A 17,523-nucleotide genomic window follows, 5' to 3' on the forward strand; every position below is an offset into this window, starting at 1 on the left:
TGGGGATGCGAGAGAAGGCCTTCTCAGTGGTTGCCTCTACACTTTCCACTTTGGTTGCATCTGCGCTGCAGAAATAAACCAGCATGATACCACTTTAACGGCCGTGGCTCAATGCTGTGGAATTCTGGGGACTGTAGTTGTGCGAGATATTTAGCCTTCTCTGTCAGAGAGCGCTCTGACACTACAACAAACAACAATTCCCAGGACTCCCCAGCACTGAGCCAGGGCAGTTAAAGTGGTATCAAGTTGCATCAGTTGGGTCATCTCTTCTTTAACCAGCTTCAAAAACTGAGTTAAAGACAATACTGTTCAGGGAAGCATTACATGATCGTAGTGGTTTGGGTGTTGGGCTAGAATTTTGGAGACTTGGGTTCGAATCCTCGCCTGGCCATGGAAACCCACTCAAGCCACACTCAGCTTCAGAGAACAGCAAAGCAAGGACAAACCTCTGAACAAACCTTGGCCAAGGGTGAATCTCCAGTGCGGTGAGACATCACTATAACTGCATGGGATTTGAAGTTTGTTGGGTCACCAGCCCTTTTTTGGGGAGAGGTTGCCCATGTAAAAACTACAGATTCCCAAGATTGCACAGGACGGGGCCACAGCACTTAAAAGTGGCATCAGACAGCTTTATTCCTACAGTGTAGACGCACCCCAAGAAAACCTTGTTGTTTGTGACCATAAGTTGGGAAAGACTTGGAAGCCACCCAACCACAACACTCAAAGAGTGCTTTCCACAGGTGCCGAGACTCAGTGCAGACATAATCCAGTCTGATACCGCTTTAGGGAATTCTGGGAGGTGTACTTTTATGAGACATTGCGCCTTCCCTGCCAGAAAGCTCTGGGGCCACAACAAACTCCAGTTATGAGAAGTCCCTACCACTGAGTCACGGCAGTTAAAGTGGTTTCAAAGTGGATCATTTCTGCAGTGTGGATTGGATCCATGAAGCTAAGTAGGGCTTCTCCTGTGTCTCCTTTCATCAAGCAACTGCACCCAGGGGAAGGAAGGCTCCAGCCTTCCCAATTGAAGCCCCAAATAATTAAATCAATGGCACCTGCAGGGATAGTTTGGGTTTGCCACCCTCCATTGCCTAACTGCATTGAGAATGCAGGGCTTGTATTGCCCTGTTCTCCTTCAGGAGGGAAGGGGTTAAATCCCAGGCTTGCGCATCATGCGCAATTCAAGCCCTGAACAGGTGATGCTTCAGCAGCACGTGCAGCAAGCAATCAAAGGGCCCCAGGCGAGGACCAGTTTGCATCTTTGCAAAGAAACCAGGAAGGCTTGGGATTGTTGTAGAATTGTTATTATTATTAAATTGTTTGGACTCTTCTTCTGTCTGCAGAACCTAAGAAGCAGGTGAGAGAGGAAGGTGAGTCTTGCTATATATATATATTTAAATGTATATATTTTATTTTGAGTTCATTGCCATTTATCCCTGCTTAGACCCAAGGCCAGTTTGCAGCATCCAGAGCATCCAAACACAAGGCAACAGGTAGGAACAGCACAATCCGCAGTTTCAACAATTTGGTAAAAGCCTCTCCTGGGATTATATTGGGCCAAGGTGTCATAAAAATGTCCTCCATTTCCCTGGAGGGCATTTGGGGGCAATTCTTTTCCCTTTGGGGCCACACTTTATTACAGTGGGTCCCTGTTTGGTTTCATGACTCCCCATGGATAAGAATGCTCTATGGATGCTCAAGTCCCATTAAATAAAATGGCAGCGTAAAAACAGTCTCTCTTCTATAAAATGGAAAATAAAGGTTTGTTATTTGGAATTTATACATATTAAAAAAATATTTCCAAGCCATGGATGCTTGATTCCATGGATAAAAAATTGTTGTTGTTATTACTATTACTATTACTATTATTATTATTATTATTATTATTATTATTATTATATTTGCAGTAGTTAGATGCCTCGGAGGATGGCCGATGACGAACCCCAAAGCCCTTGGCCTTTTATACCGGTGGAGATGCTGGCCCACGTTTTCTCTTTCTTGTCTGTCAAAGACCGGGTCCTGGCCTCGCGCGTCTGCAAGAACTGGGCTGCCACCGTTTCCACCTCTTACGTCTGGCGTTACACGGAAATCAGGTAAGGAGATGCCGCGTCGGTGGTCTAGTTTATTTACAGTACAGTCAGCCCTCCTTCTCCGCTGATTTTTTTTATCCAGGGACTCGAGCATCCATGGCTTGAAAATACTTTAAAAATATACGAATTCCCATAGGCAAACCTTGATTTTGCCCTTTTATATAAGAGACACCATTTTACTGTGCCATTCTCTTTAATGGGACTTGAGCATCCATGGATTTTGGTACCCATGGTGGGTCCTGGAACCGAACCCCAGCAGATACCTAGGGCTAGGGTTGCCATAAGTCAGGACCTCCAAACCGCGACAAATGTTGGACAAATGTAGGACAAAAATTTCAAATGTAGGACATATTTTTTTAAAATCCACTTAATAAAAATACAGAAAGGGGAAAATAAATACACACAGATGGGGCCAAAAATCCACTAAATAAAAATACAGGGGACATAAATAAATACACAAAATACCCAGCCTGCCAGCCAACCAGAGGAGCTCCAGGCTCCTACTGAGCCCTGCGCAGAACTCTGAAGGCTTGTGGGTTTGCGGTGAAGGCTGCATCGGTGGCGGCTGCCGCAAGAACAGCCACATTGGCGGCGGCAGCAGCGGTAAGTAAGAGCGGCCGCAAGTAAGAGCGGCCAAAAGCGCCACCATGGCAGTGCCCTAACAAAACCCAGGGGGCACCCGGGACAGAAGCAAAACCGGGCCGGGACCGTGCAGAACGGTCCAAAAGAGGGAATGTCCCGCCACCCCGGGATATGGCAACCCTACCTAGGGCCCATTGCAAGTGAAACAATAGCAGATTTTGGTGGTTTGTGCCTCTAATTCTAGAATGGAAAACAGATTATTAACAGCTGCATTCCAGATGTGATAAAAGTTTTAGCTAACATCAGGTCAGTCAGTACTGCAATGGTGACTCTTTCTGCCTGCCAATCTTCTTTTAGTTTTGAGGACGAGTCTCCGTCGGAAATGTATTTCATGTTGATGAAGTTTCTCCACTGTATGGAACACATCTGGTACTTGAAGATGGTGCTTGATCAGGCCAGGAATATAAACCGGAGGGGCATCTGTGACCTCTTAGAGGCGATGGCTGACCGTAACTGCAAGCTGCGTTCTCTGCGCATTGTGTGTGCTGGGACCAGTCCTTTCTTCTACTCAGGCCAAGACATCTTGCAAGGCATCCGGAGACTGTGCTACAACCCGGACAACACTGCGCTTCAACATCTCGACTTCAGGGGAATGCCTTTCCTTCTCGACAACAATACTGTGTGGCTGATGACTGCCTACAGCCCGCACTTGCGCACCTTCCTGATCAACAATCACGCAGCGGGAGTGAACATGCTGAAGCCGGACACCGTAGCAGACGTTCTGATTCATTGTCCGAAACTCTCGACGCTGGGGGTCACTTACGTCCTCCTGTCCGTGAAAATGTTTAGGAGACTGTTGCACCCAGACAGAGAGCCCTTCAAGTACCTGGACATTTACTACAACGGCATGAATTGCCACATCCCGGACGAGATTTGGGCCGCGATGGCCGAGCGACACCCTAAGTTCCGTGTAGGGATAGAGTTCGCTGCCGTGGTCCACGTGAGGAAGATGGCTGAAATGTTCAGGCCGTCCATCCCCGTGTCCACTTTACATTTTAACAACTTTGCCTACATGGTGGATCAGTTGGGGCTTGCCGCTCGGTACTACAGTCAGACCTTGGAGGTGCTGGAACTCTTTGCCATTGCGTCCAGCGACCTCAACCTGGCGCTGATCGAACTGGCCAAGAGATGCGTGCGTCTGAGAGAGATCCACTGCTACTGTGGGGTCTCCACAGAAGTAGTGAGTGCTTTCATCCAGCACTGCCCAAATCTGAAAAAGTATACCCTGCCGACAACAAGATGGTACGGTGATAATCCGCCAACAGTATACCTGTGACTTCGCCAGTGGGCAGATGTGCCGTGTGCCTCCAATGCAGGGCAAAATGTTCTTTAGAGGTGGAAATAATTTTGGGTCAACTGACTGCCAGAGTGAACTGCTGCTTTGGAACATATCTTTAAATGATCAAGGCAGGGGATAGTATTCTGGGTCACTGAGGGTGCCTCCACACTGTAGAAATAATGCAGTTTGACACCACTTCAATTGCCATTGCTCCATTCTACAAAATCCTAGGATTTGTACTTTCGGCAAAGAAGGCTGAAAACCTTGTAAAACTGCAGCTCCCAGGATGCCATAGGATGGAGCGACCGCACTTTTGGGCTTCATCAACACTGGAGACGTAATCCAGTTTGGCACCGTTTTAACTCTTTTTGGCTCAAGGCTATGGAATTCTGGGAGTTGGAGTATGTTGTGGGGTCCAGAACAGAGCTCCGCTCCGCTCCGGGCCCACAACAAACTCCAACTCCCAGAATTCCCTAGCCTTGAGCCAGAAAGAGTTAAAGCGGTGCCAAACCGGGTTATGTCTCTAGTGTTGATGCAGCCAAAGTGGGGTCAAACTGCATTATTTCTACAGTGTAGATGCACCCTAAAACAGGAATGAGAATGAGGAGGCCCTCCAGACCTTGTTAGACTACAACCCTCAACTGGGTCTGGGGCTGCTGGAAGTTGTAGTCCACCAAGAGAAGTGGAGGGCTTCATGATTCCTAGCCTTGTGTTAAACCATCAGTGGAACATGGGAGTTGAAGTCCCAAGCCTGCTATTTGGAATTGGCTGCAAATGACACTGGTCTGACTGGGTCTTAGACACTGGTTATTTTAAAATCTTTTTTTATATGGGTGAAGATTTTAATCGTTTCCAACTCCTTTTTATAGCCATAGCCATTTAAAAGCATCATTGGTGTTGTTTATAATTCACAATAAAGACTTGCATGTAATAATAATACACATGGATCATTGTATACCTCTACCTAATGTTTTTATGGGAATTAAAAAAACCCATGTTAAAAGCATTGACTTATTTTTAAACCACTGTCCTCAACTGCATTTGGAGTTGCAAAGGGTGAATGCAATAAATTTTCTCTACACTTTACTAGCAGGAGCAATGGTTTTTCAACTGTCTTTTGGTTATTTGCTTGTAAGTGCTCCTTAGAGTTTTACCATTCTGAAGTGTTGATATTATTAATTACTGTTTGTCTTCAAGGTGTTCTCAACTTAATAGTGAACCAAAGACAGAAACTGTCAGGGAGATTACTTAGCAAGGTTTATTCTGAGGAGGCCTGCCTTTCCTTTCCTCTGAGGCTGAGAGAGTGTGACTTGGCCGAGGCCACCAAGAAAACCTTTGGAAATGTAAACCCTAATCTCCTAATCCTACGCAGGTTAAATATCCCTTATCCATAATTCCTGAATCCGAAATGGTCCACATAGGTGGTTGAGATAGTGGCATCTTTGCTATCCGATGGTTCATTAAGAAATAATACTATCCTTGCATTTCACATCCATTTCAAAATAGCCCCTTTAACTAAGACTTCGGTCTCAATTTCCAAGCCGCAAAAATACATTATCTTTCTTCCTGTGACAGTGTTCCAGCGAAAAGGAGTGAATTGGGGCTGATAACTTTGGCTTGGAAACTTGGATACCTGAGCTGATGCTAAACTGGGAACACTAGTGCCAGGGGCTCTGGGTGGCACCGGTGCCATCTTCCTTTCCCCTTGGCATACAATTAGAACATTTTCCTAGGGCTCTTATCTTTGCAGAACATGGCTCTGGTTTGAAGGCTGTTGCAATCATAGACTAGCTGGCATGACTGAAGTGGGAAAGGTCTAGTTGTAAGCAAGCCTGTTAAAGAGAAAAGGTGGCTTTGGAGGCATGCACACATCCTGGGATGATGCTGATTGACCTCTGACTGCCCTGGAATTAATTAATTAATTATTATTATTATTTGTATCCTGCTTTTCCAAAAAGATAGTAGCAGCTAACAATAAAATAACTGTACAGTTACAATAGGCACCAAACATTTCTAAATCTGCCTATGTGGCCGTGACTATTTGTGATACATGGAATATCGGCTGTGCTCTTTCTGCATCCTGAAGAGCTGAACTGGTCGAAAAGCAAATTAGAAGCTGACCAAGGTGGGATGATGATGATGATGATGATGATGATGATGATGATATTTATTTGTATCCCACTTCTCCAAAAAGATTGAAGCGGCTAACAATGAAACATCCATAAAATACAATAAGCATACTATAATGTCTCATCGTCCATTGCATCCCAAGCCCTCCCAACCTTCCCACCCACAATAAAATACGATTAAGCTATTAACAGTTGTTAATAGTTTTACAGGATGCGTTTACAGGCACCTCCTTCAGGTTGCGTTATGGAACCGATGAGTTAGCAGGCGCTCCTTTGGCCATTTCCAGTGATGTGCTGACCTCCGGTCCTCTTGTGTTTGTGCAAGCAAGGGTATTCTCTTTGCATGATGCTGCATCTTTATTCACGGCTTTTGTGCCATCAAATACAGTGCACATTCATTCCGGGGCATTGTTCCCTGCGTTTGGCCATCCCTCCACATTGTGCTGAGCTTGGAAGAGAGCCAGCGGTGCTGCTGATGTGAGTTGTGTGTGTGTTTGTGTGTTTGTGTGGGAGGGAGTGGCATTTTCTCAGCTTGGGCCAAATCACTAAATGATTCTTGCTCCCTCTGACCTATGCAGGGAAAGAGAGGGTCAGGAAAGAAGATTTCTGGGGCAAAGATATGGGACTTGTGTAGTCCGAGCAACACAGAACTATGCAGGATTCGCCCCCTTCGCTGGCTATGGATGGCTATACCAGTAATGTACCAGCGTTTCTCACCAAGCTCTGGACACTGGTAGAAGATCCTGACACCAACCATCTCATCTGCTGGAGTATTGTAAGTACCATTAGATCAGCGGTTCCCAACCTGTGGGTCACGACCCATTTGGAGATCGAACGAACCTTTCAGAGGGGTCACCTAAGACCATTGGAAAACACATATTTCCAATGGTCTTAGGAACCGAGACACCGCTAATTTTATGGTTGGGGGTCACCACAACATGAAGAACTGTATTAAAGGGTTGTGGCATTAAGAAGGTTGAGGACCACTGCGTTAGATGGTACTGATTAGTATTGAAAGGTGTTATAGTAATTAACTCAGAGCCGCTAATGGTTGAATTCGAAGATATAGCTGCACGCAAAAGGATCTTGTACCATCTTTGAGACTAACTGAAAGAGAAAAGTAGGTAGCATGAGATTTCGTATAATGAATCTGAGGAAGTAGGCTGAAGCCTATGAAAGCTCACGCTCCCAACTTCTTTCTTCCAGTTAATCTCAAAAGTGCTACAAGATCCCTTTGCATTCTGAGAGACTAGGAGTGTGATATATATTGTACCCACTATCATTTGCAAGGTCTGTTTTGGAAGCCAAACTTCACTTTCCATGCCTTGGATGAAGTAGACTTGCTTGGTTAGTTGTAAAGGTGCTGCAAGATCCCTTTGCATACTTTAGTCTCCTAGGTTAGTGTGTATCTGGTATGTGAAGTCGAAGGCTTTCATGGCCGGCATCCATAGTTTTTTGTGTGTTTTTACGGCTATGTGGCCATGTTCTAGAAGAGTTTATTCCTGACGTTTTGCCAGCATCTGTGGCTTTGGCATCTTCAGAGGTAGACCTTTGTTTTATTTGTAAGCGATCAATTTTCCCATTTGTGTAGAATTTTAATCGAATGTAGATTGCATCTGCAAAGAAGAACAAGTGTGTTGTAGTGGTTTGAGTGTTGGGCTAGGATTCTGGGAGACCAGCGTTTGAATCCCTGCAAAGCCATTGAAATCTATTTAGGTGACCTTGGGCATGTCACACTCTCTCAGCCTTAGAGGAAAGCGATGGCAAACCTATCAACAAATCTTATCCAGAAACTGCGGCGAGAGGTCAGCCTTAAGGTTGGTGTAAGTTGAAGGCATTCAGCAAGAACATCAACTGCGAAGTACAGCTAAGGTGGACCTAATCCTATGTAATTCTTTTGTTCTTTTAGAACGGCACCAGCTTCCATGTTTTTGATCAGGGTCGGTTTGCAAAGGAAGTACTGCCCAAGTATTTCAAGCACAACAATATGGCCAGTTTTGTCCGGCAACTGAATATGTGTGAGTAACTCTTTGCGATACTGGGATGAAGGACATGGATCCCTCCAGATGTTGTTGGACTACAGCTCACATCATCCCTGAGCATTGGTCATGCCAGTTTGGGATAATGGGACCTAAAGGGTTAAAATCAATTTAAGAACAATTAAATTGAAAAGCAGTTTAAGAACATAAGAAAGAGATAAAAACAGTACATCACCCATTAGCAATCAGTTCCCAAAATCTATTAAAAATCTATTATGGATCGCCTAACTATTCATGTCTAGATACGGACTCTGCATTGCTTATTGTACTTTGATTATTTTGTTGGCTGGAGACAAAAACATACACAACCATGGCATAGGTCTTCAGTGGGGGCCAGTTGTCGCACCATCACATTTTTGGCCTCATGTCAACCAAAAATACAACCTGGAAATGGCCAAAAGTCTCCAGTTCTATGGAAACAATACAGGGAATGTGTTTTGAATGCTAAAAGTTCGGGACTTTGATGCTATCTCCACCGTCCTTGCTGTCACCCGCCTTAGCATACTAGCTAAAAGCATTCAGATATATAGACGACCTTTGCATCGTCTTAAGTGCGTAGGTAATGTTTAAATGGGCTTTGTGGTCCTTATGAATCTCTCCAGTTTTCTATTTGTCCCTTACGTTTAGATGGCTTTAGAAAAGTGATGAATATTGAGCAAGGTGGGCTGGTCAAACCTGAACACGATGACACTGAGTTCCAGCATCTTTATTTCTTACAAGGCCATGAGCACCTCTTGGAACACATCAAAAGGAAGGTAGGAGTTGTTGCACACTGCAGTTATTAGTATTTTGCAAATCTATAAGTTCAATATGTGAGACCACCCTTGCAGTGTCCAAACATTTCTTTTATCAAACCCATTTCTTGGACAGTGGCCCTCTGTGATCTTAGATCCAGGTGGACAACTTGTGATTTTCCAGATGTTATTGAACTGCAACTCCCATGGTCCCTCATTGTTGGCTGCTGGGAGCTGAAGTTCAACAATGTCTGAAAGTCCGCAAGATGTTCAGATATAAAAAAGTGTGTATACAATGTACTGTACAAAGTTTCATGTTTGCCATTTCTCCGAGAGGAAGAAAGTTCGCCCTTTCTTGGATGCATTATTTTTGTGCCTTAAACAATTTATAATGTTCCTTTTATTGTTTTGTCATGTTAGTCCCATTGTTTACTGGTTTAGGTGTCTCTTAACCAAAATGCTTGAGGCCAGAAGTGTTTTAGATTTTGAATTGCTTTTCAGATTTTGGAATGCTTGCATATACATAGTATTGTATCTTGGACCCAAGTATAAACATGAAATTTGCATATGTTTCATATACATAGCACAAAGGTAATTTTATACACAATGGTTTAAATAGTTTTTGTACAGTGTTTTTTTAAAAATAATATTGTGCATGAAGCAATACTTGTATAGACGAAAGCATCAGAAAGCAAAGGTGTCACTATCTCAGCCACCCATGGAAAAGGTTTTGGATTTTGGAAATCTGGACAAGAGAGACTCAACCTGGATAGTTCCTTAAAGGAAATAGCTCTCTTGCTAGCCTCCAAATCTCACAACTCTACAAATCCTAGGATCCCATAGCACTGAGCCGTGGCAGTTCACGGGGTGTCAAACTGCATTATTTCTGCAGTGCACTTGCATGCTCAAGGGTTTGCCGAAACATGTAATGGGTGAATGGCTTCTTAGCTGCAGCTCATGTCTGCGTATGGTATGTCCCTCTGTAACCCATAAATCACCATCTCTTCAGCCAAACCAACTTTCCTTCTCTGTTCTTTAATCAGGTGTCGGTTGTAAAAAGTGAAGAAACCAAGATGCGCCAGGAAGACCTTAGCCGGCTGTTGTATGAAATCCAAGTGCTCAGGAGTCAGCAAGAAACAATGGAATGTCAGGTGCAGGACATGAAACAGTTAAGTAAACCCTATATTGTGTTTGCAGGATATTTGAACCCAGATATTGCTTGTCTCCTATATAGCTGCAGCAAGAGTGCAGTTGGCCCGCTATATCCACAGATTCAAGCATCCATGCCTTGAAAATACTAAGAAAATATATAAATTCCAAAAGGCAAACCTTGATTTTGCCATTTTATGTAAGGGACACCATTTTACTATGGCATTGTATTTAATGGGACTTGAGCAGCCACAAATTTTGCTATCCATGGGGGGATACCAAGGGCCCACTGTATTAGGACTGTTCAAATGCATCCTTTTAAATCCTGTATCCTTTTACATTTTTAAACAGATACTCTTCCCTGAAAAATATATATACATTGCTAGAAGGGAGTGTAATATAATGGTTTGAGTGTGGGACTTGAACTCTGGAGACCAGGTTTCAAATCCTTTCTCAGTCATAGAAACCCACTGGGTGACCTTGTGCAAGTCACACTCTCTCAGCTTCAGAAAGAGGCAAATGCAACCCTCCTCTGAGCAAATCCTGCCAAGAAACCCCCTTGATAGGTTCACCTTAAGGTTGCCATAAGTCGGAAATGACTTGAAGGCACATGACAACAACAAGGATGTCAAGGTTACATTGCAGTTTGTAGCACTAAGGTGCACAAGCACACACCACTGACTCTTGTGAGTATTTTCTTTGTCAAAGATTGGGTTTCCATTGTGTTCATTTCAGGCAGAATGAAGTTTTGTGGAGGGAAGTTGTGTGCCTCAGGCAGAACCATTCGCAGCACCAGAAAGTGATCAACAAGGTAATGTGTATATAAAGATGTGAGTCAAACTGGAAAAGGTGGCAGAGGGCTTGAACCCTGCCCAGCAGGTAGGGTTTGCATAGTTGCATAGATAGGATTTGCATAGTTTGTTTGTAGTGTACATTGTCTATTTAGTTATGTATAAGTTTCAGGGATGCTTTGATTTAGATTTCCTGCATGGCAAGAGGTTGGACTGGGTGGCCCTTGGGGTCTCTTCCAACTCTGTGATTCTATGATTCAATTGAATACCAAGCAGCAGCGTTTCTCCAGCTGCATGCCTGCATTGCATGTAGCCATGCAAGAGTGCTTGCTATTTGGAGGTGATCTTGTTCCCAGGTTGAGATGCCAGCTGACCCTTGGATGCCAGCTGACCCTTGGGAGCAACATGGAGGTGCCAGGTGTTGAGAGATAGAAGGTGGCATGCTGGAGCTTTGGCTTGCTGACTAATACAGGCCTGACCTTGCTCTCTCTTCTCTGGCAGCTGATTCAGTTTCTCTTTGGCCAGCTCCAACCGAACCCGGGCAACCCTGGAATAAAGAGAAAACTGTAAGTACTTCACGTTGGGACGCATGCGTGGGCAAGGGGCTCAAAGGGGGCTTGCCCCCCCGTCCTAGCAAAGAAAAGGCCCGAGCTCAGCTCCAGGTGGCGTGGTGGGTCACCGGACCTTGGGTGGACACCATGGTGACCGGGAACATGAATGGGGACGAACTGATGAGTCAGAGAGCTGCTGACCGGCTTCCATTCAAGGCCCTCTCTTGGAGAAGCACCCTGTCAGCTTGCTGGGACTTTTTTATTTTGTGTTTAGAGAGCATAAAAAAGAGGGTGAAAGGAGGAAATCTGGAGGGAAAGGAGGCTATCGAAGGCCAGGGAGGTGTGGGAGTGTAGTGGTTTGAGCATGGACGCTGGAACTTTGGGCAAGTTGCATTCACTCAGCCTTTAGAGGAAGGCAAAGGCAAAACGTCCTCTGAACAAATCTTGCCAAGAAAATTCCATGATAGGATTCCTATCACCCTAAGTTCTATGGGAATTCGAATTCTGCCCACCCATTTGTCGGACAGAATTTTAACATAAAGGGCAAAACATCTGTAACGACATCCCTGCCAATGGGACAGTCTTCCCTACCACTCACTCAGCTTGGCAATCCTTTTTTAGAAAGATTCAGCATGCGTTCCCAAGGGTTGTGAACAGAGCTACATCCTAAACCAGTGAGTTCTAAACTTTGGTCCTCCAGATGTGTTGGACCTCAACTCCCAGAAGCCCCAGCTAGTTGGCCAACAATCAGGAATTCTGGGTAATGAAGTCCAGAACATTTGGAGGACCAAAGTCTGGGAACCACTGTCCTAAATGATGGAGGTGCAGTGTCCTACCTTCCTTCTCCCAACAGACCTCTTATGCTGGATGATGGGAACTCCGCTCCACCAATGACAAAGTTCCAGAAGCATTTGTCTCTGGATCCTCTTCATGAATCCTATTTCATCCAGTCTGTAAGTTTGGATTTGAGACAGTAATCTTATTTTCTGGCTTGCTGTAAAAAGCTTGCAGAAAAATGGAGGCTTAGCATTTAGTGGTGGAGTGGTTTGAGCACTGGACTGGATCAGTAATCTATCTCTATCTATCTATCTATCTATCTATCTATCTATCTATCTATCTATCTATCTAATCTATCGAGCATCTATCTATCCTTCATGACTATCTCCAGCCATCCACAGAACCGGCCTCATGCTTGAACAATAGCCCTGCTATCTCCGGAGGGCCGATCATTTCCGATGTTACTGAAGCATCACAGCCAAATGCTGTAGTAATGCAGCCTCATTCGGAGAAGGAAAGGTAAGCAGCCCAACAATGCATTTTTTATTTTTCAGGGATGTGGACCTTTGAAATGACTCTTAAGGTTAGATTTCAGGAGGAAAAAAGTCAAGCGCAAGGGGCAGTGTGGTGCTCAAACTTTTTCTTTGGTTCAGGGACACATGCCTCCTGCTGGTCAAGGAAGAACCCATTATCCCCGAAGGGAAGGCCGCTTCTGCAGAGCCTGGTCTCCCCTTGGCTAGTGGCAATGCCTGTCCAGACCCTCCTGTCCTGCCGGTCACCCTGGTTCAGTCTGTCTTGGATGGCAGAGGAGGCTGCTGCGAAGAGCCACAGCCCACAGGTTTGCAGCCACATGGAGGAAGAGGCAGAAGGGAACCTCTGGACAGGTGAGGGATGGAGCAGCACCATGGATGCCAGCATCACCTGCTCCCTGGCTTGAAAGTGGAGCATGGGACAAATGTGTGTGTGTGTGTATACATATACAATTGGCCCTCCATTTTCACAGGGGATCCATTCTGCTCCCCCACGAAAATGGAGACTTATGTATATTCAGGCCCCTTGAATGAGGTGCATGCCCACAAGTGCATGGGGGATGTGCCCCATTAAAAATAATGGAGGTCGCCCCTCTGTGAATATTCAAGACTGCGGATCTCAAGTCCGAAAGAAAGGAGGGGCAACTGTGTGTGTGTGTGCGTGCGTAGATAGATAGATAGATAGATAGATAGATAGATAGATAGAGGGAGAGAGACTCAAATGAGGGATGTGTGGATCTCTGAGATGTCGGAATAATTTACTCCTAGAGGTCATTCAGATGTTGTTGTTTTTTTGTTTGACTGAAATTCATTAAATCCATGCATGGTTGTAATTTTCAACTGAAATTATTTGGCCACAATATTTGGCTGAAGAAATTTGTTTATATAAAATGGTAGCTGATGGTACAATGGATATAATACAGGTGCTGAATGGGGAAACTTGGGTTCAAATGTTGACTTAGCCATGAAGGATTTTGGATTATTTGGGGCCGGTTACTCCTCAGCCAACCCTACATCACAGCTCTTCTGAGGATAAAATGAACAAAACCATATGCGTTGTGTACTTGCTCCTTAGAGAACAGGTGAAGAGAGGGAAAATGTAAGACACTAATAATCTCTATGACCCTGTATATTAAATCCCTAAAGGAATCTCTTTCCCATGCTGTTTTCTCAGAGCAGAAATGTCTAATCCTTTGGAAAGTGCCGATTTGAATCTGGAAGGCCTTCAGATCCTGCTGAGAAACCAATCATACAACTTGGAAACTGGCAACACTTTGGATGTAAGTCCTTATCTAGGTTTACATAAACCTGGTTCTCAAAACTCTTATGTAGGCTGCTATGTCTTCATTCTTCTTACTGTCTTCTTTTCAGCATATACTAATCGTAATTCCAGAAAGGTATAATACTATTAATTTATCACTAATTCCTTCCCCATCACCAGAGCCGAATGTCTTCATATTACTTTACCCTCCAAAATTGTAACTCTTCCTGTGCAGGTAAACCACCTTCCTCTTTTACTAAAACCTTTTGTACCAACATTTTCCACACTGCTTCAAAATCATTTCTCTTTGTTATTCCTTTTTTAAACCTTGATTTCACATAACAAAACTCTTCTTGGTGGTGTGTCATCAGTGTTCATTTTGTAAGAAAATATGCCTTCTTTCTCCTTTCAGGTCTTCAGCCCCGCTATACCTGCAAGCGAATGGAATCTGAATGATGTGGAGGCCAACTTGTCCTCGGTAATGTGTGTTGAGTTGAACAGATTTGTGCATAAAATGGATGCACTGGTCCACTGACACCTAGTTTGGTCCTTAGGCTGTTATGTCCCCTACCAACAAACCGCATTTGGTATTGACTAGCACTGATATGTTTTGCAAGAGATCATGTTGTTGCTGAACCACTTTTCTGACTCTCCCAACCCTCCTTTAATATACTTTTGCACCCTTTGTGTTGTAGTTTGTGTTTCTGCATCAAGACGCAGAAGCTCACTGCCGATCTGGAGAGGAATGCAAATAAGATGTGCTTCTGAATGTTGGATCCTCATTTTGATGCCTCTTGCCCAGGTAATGCTCATAGCTGACTTTTCACAGGTAGAAAAGAGGAATAATAAAGTGGAAATCTACCAGAGTATGGCTTTGCTGATCCAAGGGTCTCCAGCAGGAATGTTGCAACAGACTGATGCAGGGAAGCGACAGTCTCATCCTCATCCTCATTTTGTTGTTTTACGACAACCCTGTTATGGGGTTTTCTCAGCAAGCTTTGTTCAGAGCAGGCTTGCCAATGCCTTTCTCTGAGGCTGAGAGTGTGTGACTTGCCCAAGGTCATCCAGTGGCTTTCATGGCCAAGCAGAGAATCGAACCCAGGGTTGTAGTCCAGTGCTCAAACCAATACATCACACTGGCTCTTCATCGTCGTCATTGCCTTGCAAATTATTTATTGTCGCAATACACTTTGACGTTCTAAGACTGTATAGCCTCAGACAGTTCAAACTGAGACACATGTAACCAAGCAAGACAGGTGTATGGATAAGATGGCCATAGTTATTAATGAGGAAGAACAGAGAAGCTAGAAGAGACTGCAGCAGTTTGCTTTTGCCTGAGCTGACTGGGAAGGGCAAAATTCTAGTCTCCTCTTTCTCCCCACTTTCTGAGTTAATGGAGTATAGACTGCTTTTACACTTTGAAGTAAGTCTGCACCAACAAAGTAAGTTAAGGACGAAGAGGGAAAGTGGGAGGAAGAAGAGAGAGAAACTGGGACATTTTAAAGTCTGCTGAGAAAGTGGGGTGATAGAGGGTTAATGAGAACTGTCCCTCTTGAACCAGAATAGTTGGAGGGTAATTGAATGGGTAGTCTAAAAATGCAAAAACAAAAGAAGTCAATACCTTGGCTGAGTTTCTTCATATCGGGTACATGTCAGCACAAACCACATCCTTTACTTTGCATAGTCAAACCTGTTCCTCTTCTCCTATGGATACACTGGTGTCGTTTCCTATTTTGTTAGGAACCTTGTCCATTTCTAGCCATACCTTCGACCAGTTTGTGTGTTGATAGAAACAGTCTCCCCTTTCTCTTTGATTTCCTAGGAGGAGATGTCATGCGCCAACCACACAAGCCCTTTGTGCAGGAACGCTATGAATGTATCTGATGAAGTTCAACTCATTGCAACTACAGCTTCGTTCTTGTCGAAAAACCAAAGCCCCACACATCCCATTCAACTGGACCTCTCTATCTGCAAACAGTGTTTGATCTTTTGCTTCGCTTGATGTGATGTGTGCCTTTTCTTTCCTCCTGTGGGAACATTTTACCTCTCTGAACATAAAGAAGTGGAGTCGGTTGCTCAGAACAGATGCACAGATGTTACTATTGCTATATCTCTGTTGAGGGTTGTCGGAAGTAACCCTCATCCTGATATTGTTTTTCTGCATCTCTTGTCGCATTACAAAAATCCTTGCTGCTTCCGTCTTTCCTTTCCAAAAGCACAGGCCTTTTTCACATGTCACAACTGTAGCAGTTTGCTACCACTTTTAAGTGCCGTGGCTGCATGTCGTGGGATCCTAGGATTTGTAGTTTGATGAGGCACCAGAGAGAATCTGGCAGACAATACTAAATGTAGTATTTTTGTGGGTTTTCAGGGCTATGTGGCCATGTTCTAGAAGACTTTATTCCTGACGTTTCACCAGCAGCATCTGTGGCTGGCATCTTCAGAGAATGGCTTCTTCAGGAATAAACTCTTCTAGAACATGGCCACATAGCCCCAAAACCCCCACAAAAATTAGGGATGCCAGCTAGTAAAGCCTTTGACTTTACAATACTAAATATCTCAACAAAGCTACAGCTTCCACAGTTCCATAAAGTGGAGCCATGGTGGTTAAAGTGGTGTCAAAGTGCTATATTTGTGGTGTGAAAAGGTCTGCATATTGGGGAGGTAAGCCCTTGACTCTTTAGCATTCTGGTGGGATGGTGGCAGCTTAACAATTGCACTATTTGGAAGGAGGGGAATCCAACCAAATTTTCAGTATACTTGCAAGAATTCTAATTTGCAGTCTTCTCATTTCACTTTTTGTTTTCTACAGGATTCCCAATAACCAACTGCTGTTGAGGGTTTTTTGGTGGGAGGGTTCCCATATATATATATATATATATATATATATATATATGGAAAAGGCTATAAAAGAACTGTATGGATCATGTGTGTTTCCCCCTGCCCCCCAGATCTTGAATTGCAAAGCAACATTTGAAACCTCTCCAGATTTTGAATGTTTATACGAAATGTTTGTTTTAACCTCCTGTTGCACCCACCCATCCTTGCAAACCTGGGGTGAAGTGAACTCTTAAGGGGTTACCCTTTGTTCTGCAAGAAGCTGCCTGCAAACTTGACAGTGGCTTTTTGCATTCTGTAGGAAGAGGATAGACCTCCTCTCCAGGAAGAGATGGCGATGGGGCTCATCATTGGCGTATTATTCATTTTGCCTCCTTGCAGGGAATTTCAGGGAAAGGGAAAAAGACTCCTATTTATCACCACCCTTAAATATGAAGAATCTGAGAAGCACAATGCATGTGTACAAGTGCCTTCCATGTGTTTGGTGGAGCTTACCTCCAAGTAAGTGTGCTTAGGATAGATTTTAGGCAGGCTTGGTAGTAATATTGCTTAGTGTTTGATCATTTAATACACTTGCGATTGATAATTCTTGAGGTTCAACTACATAGGAGTCTTGGTGGTCCAATCTGGCCAGATTATTTCACGGGAACCTCATTCCCCCATACTAGTCTTAAGGAGGCTCAAGTCCCCCGTTCTGGGATCCACACCTTTCT

General features: G+C 44.2%; 1 protein-coding gene across 5 annotated transcripts; it reads left to right on the forward strand.

Annotated features, from left to right (window-relative positions):
• The first annotated feature begins 241 nt into the window (after positions 1-241).
• LOC121914937 (heat shock factor protein 1-like) lies at positions 242-16,382 on the forward strand. 5 transcript variants are annotated; one of them, XM_042438741.1, is made up of 15 exons: positions 242-1,493; positions 1,908-2,093; positions 6,719-6,915; positions 8,050-8,158; positions 8,807-8,934; positions 9,957-10,081; positions 10,798-10,873; positions 11,355-11,419; positions 12,258-12,357; positions 12,573-12,700; positions 12,835-13,065; positions 13,886-13,991; positions 14,385-14,450; positions 14,668-14,774; positions 15,795-16,382. In XM_042438741.1, exons 3-14 carry the CDS (start codon positions 6,793-6,795, stop codon positions 14,725-14,727), a joined length of 1,317 nt encoding a protein of 438 aa, XP_042294675.1. In that variant the 5' UTR covers positions 242-1,493; positions 1,908-2,093; positions 6,719-6,792; the 3' UTR covers positions 14,728-14,774; positions 15,795-16,382. The 5 variants fall into 5 exon arrangements, with proteins under 5 accessions (XP_042294675.1, XP_042294676.1, XP_042294678.1 ...); XM_042438742.1 differs by having other exon boundaries at positions 242-1,357; XM_042438744.1 differs by lacking the exons at positions 6,719-6,915; positions 8,050-8,158; positions 8,807-8,934; ... (8 more) ...; positions 14,668-14,774; positions 15,795-16,382 and adding an exon at positions 3,030-4,412.
• The last annotated feature ends 1,141 nt before the right edge of the window (positions 16,383-17,523 follow it).

The sequence above is a fragment of the Sceloporus undulatus genome, chromosome 8 (genome assembly GCF_019175285.1).
Source record: "Sceloporus undulatus isolate JIND9_A2432 ecotype Alabama chromosome 8, SceUnd_v1.1, whole genome shotgun sequence".
Lineage (NCBI taxonomy): Eukaryota > Metazoa > Chordata > Lepidosauria > Squamata > Phrynosomatidae > Sceloporus > Sceloporus undulatus.

Excerpts from the sequence above, each read along its gene's own strand:
- LOC121914937 (XM_042438741.1), top strand. The coding sequence starts at position 6,793 with ATGCAGGATTCGCCCCCTTCGCTGGCTATGGATGGCTATACCAGTAAT. Across the intron at positions 6,916-8,049 it reads ATCTCATCTGCTGGAGTATT|AACGGCACCAGCTTCCATGT; the intron begins GTAAGTACCATT and ends TTGTTCTTTTAG. Across the intron at positions 13,066-13,885 it reads AGAAGGGAACCTCTGGACAG|AGCAGAAATGTCTAATCCTT; the intron begins GTGAGGGATGGA and ends CTGTTTTCTCAG.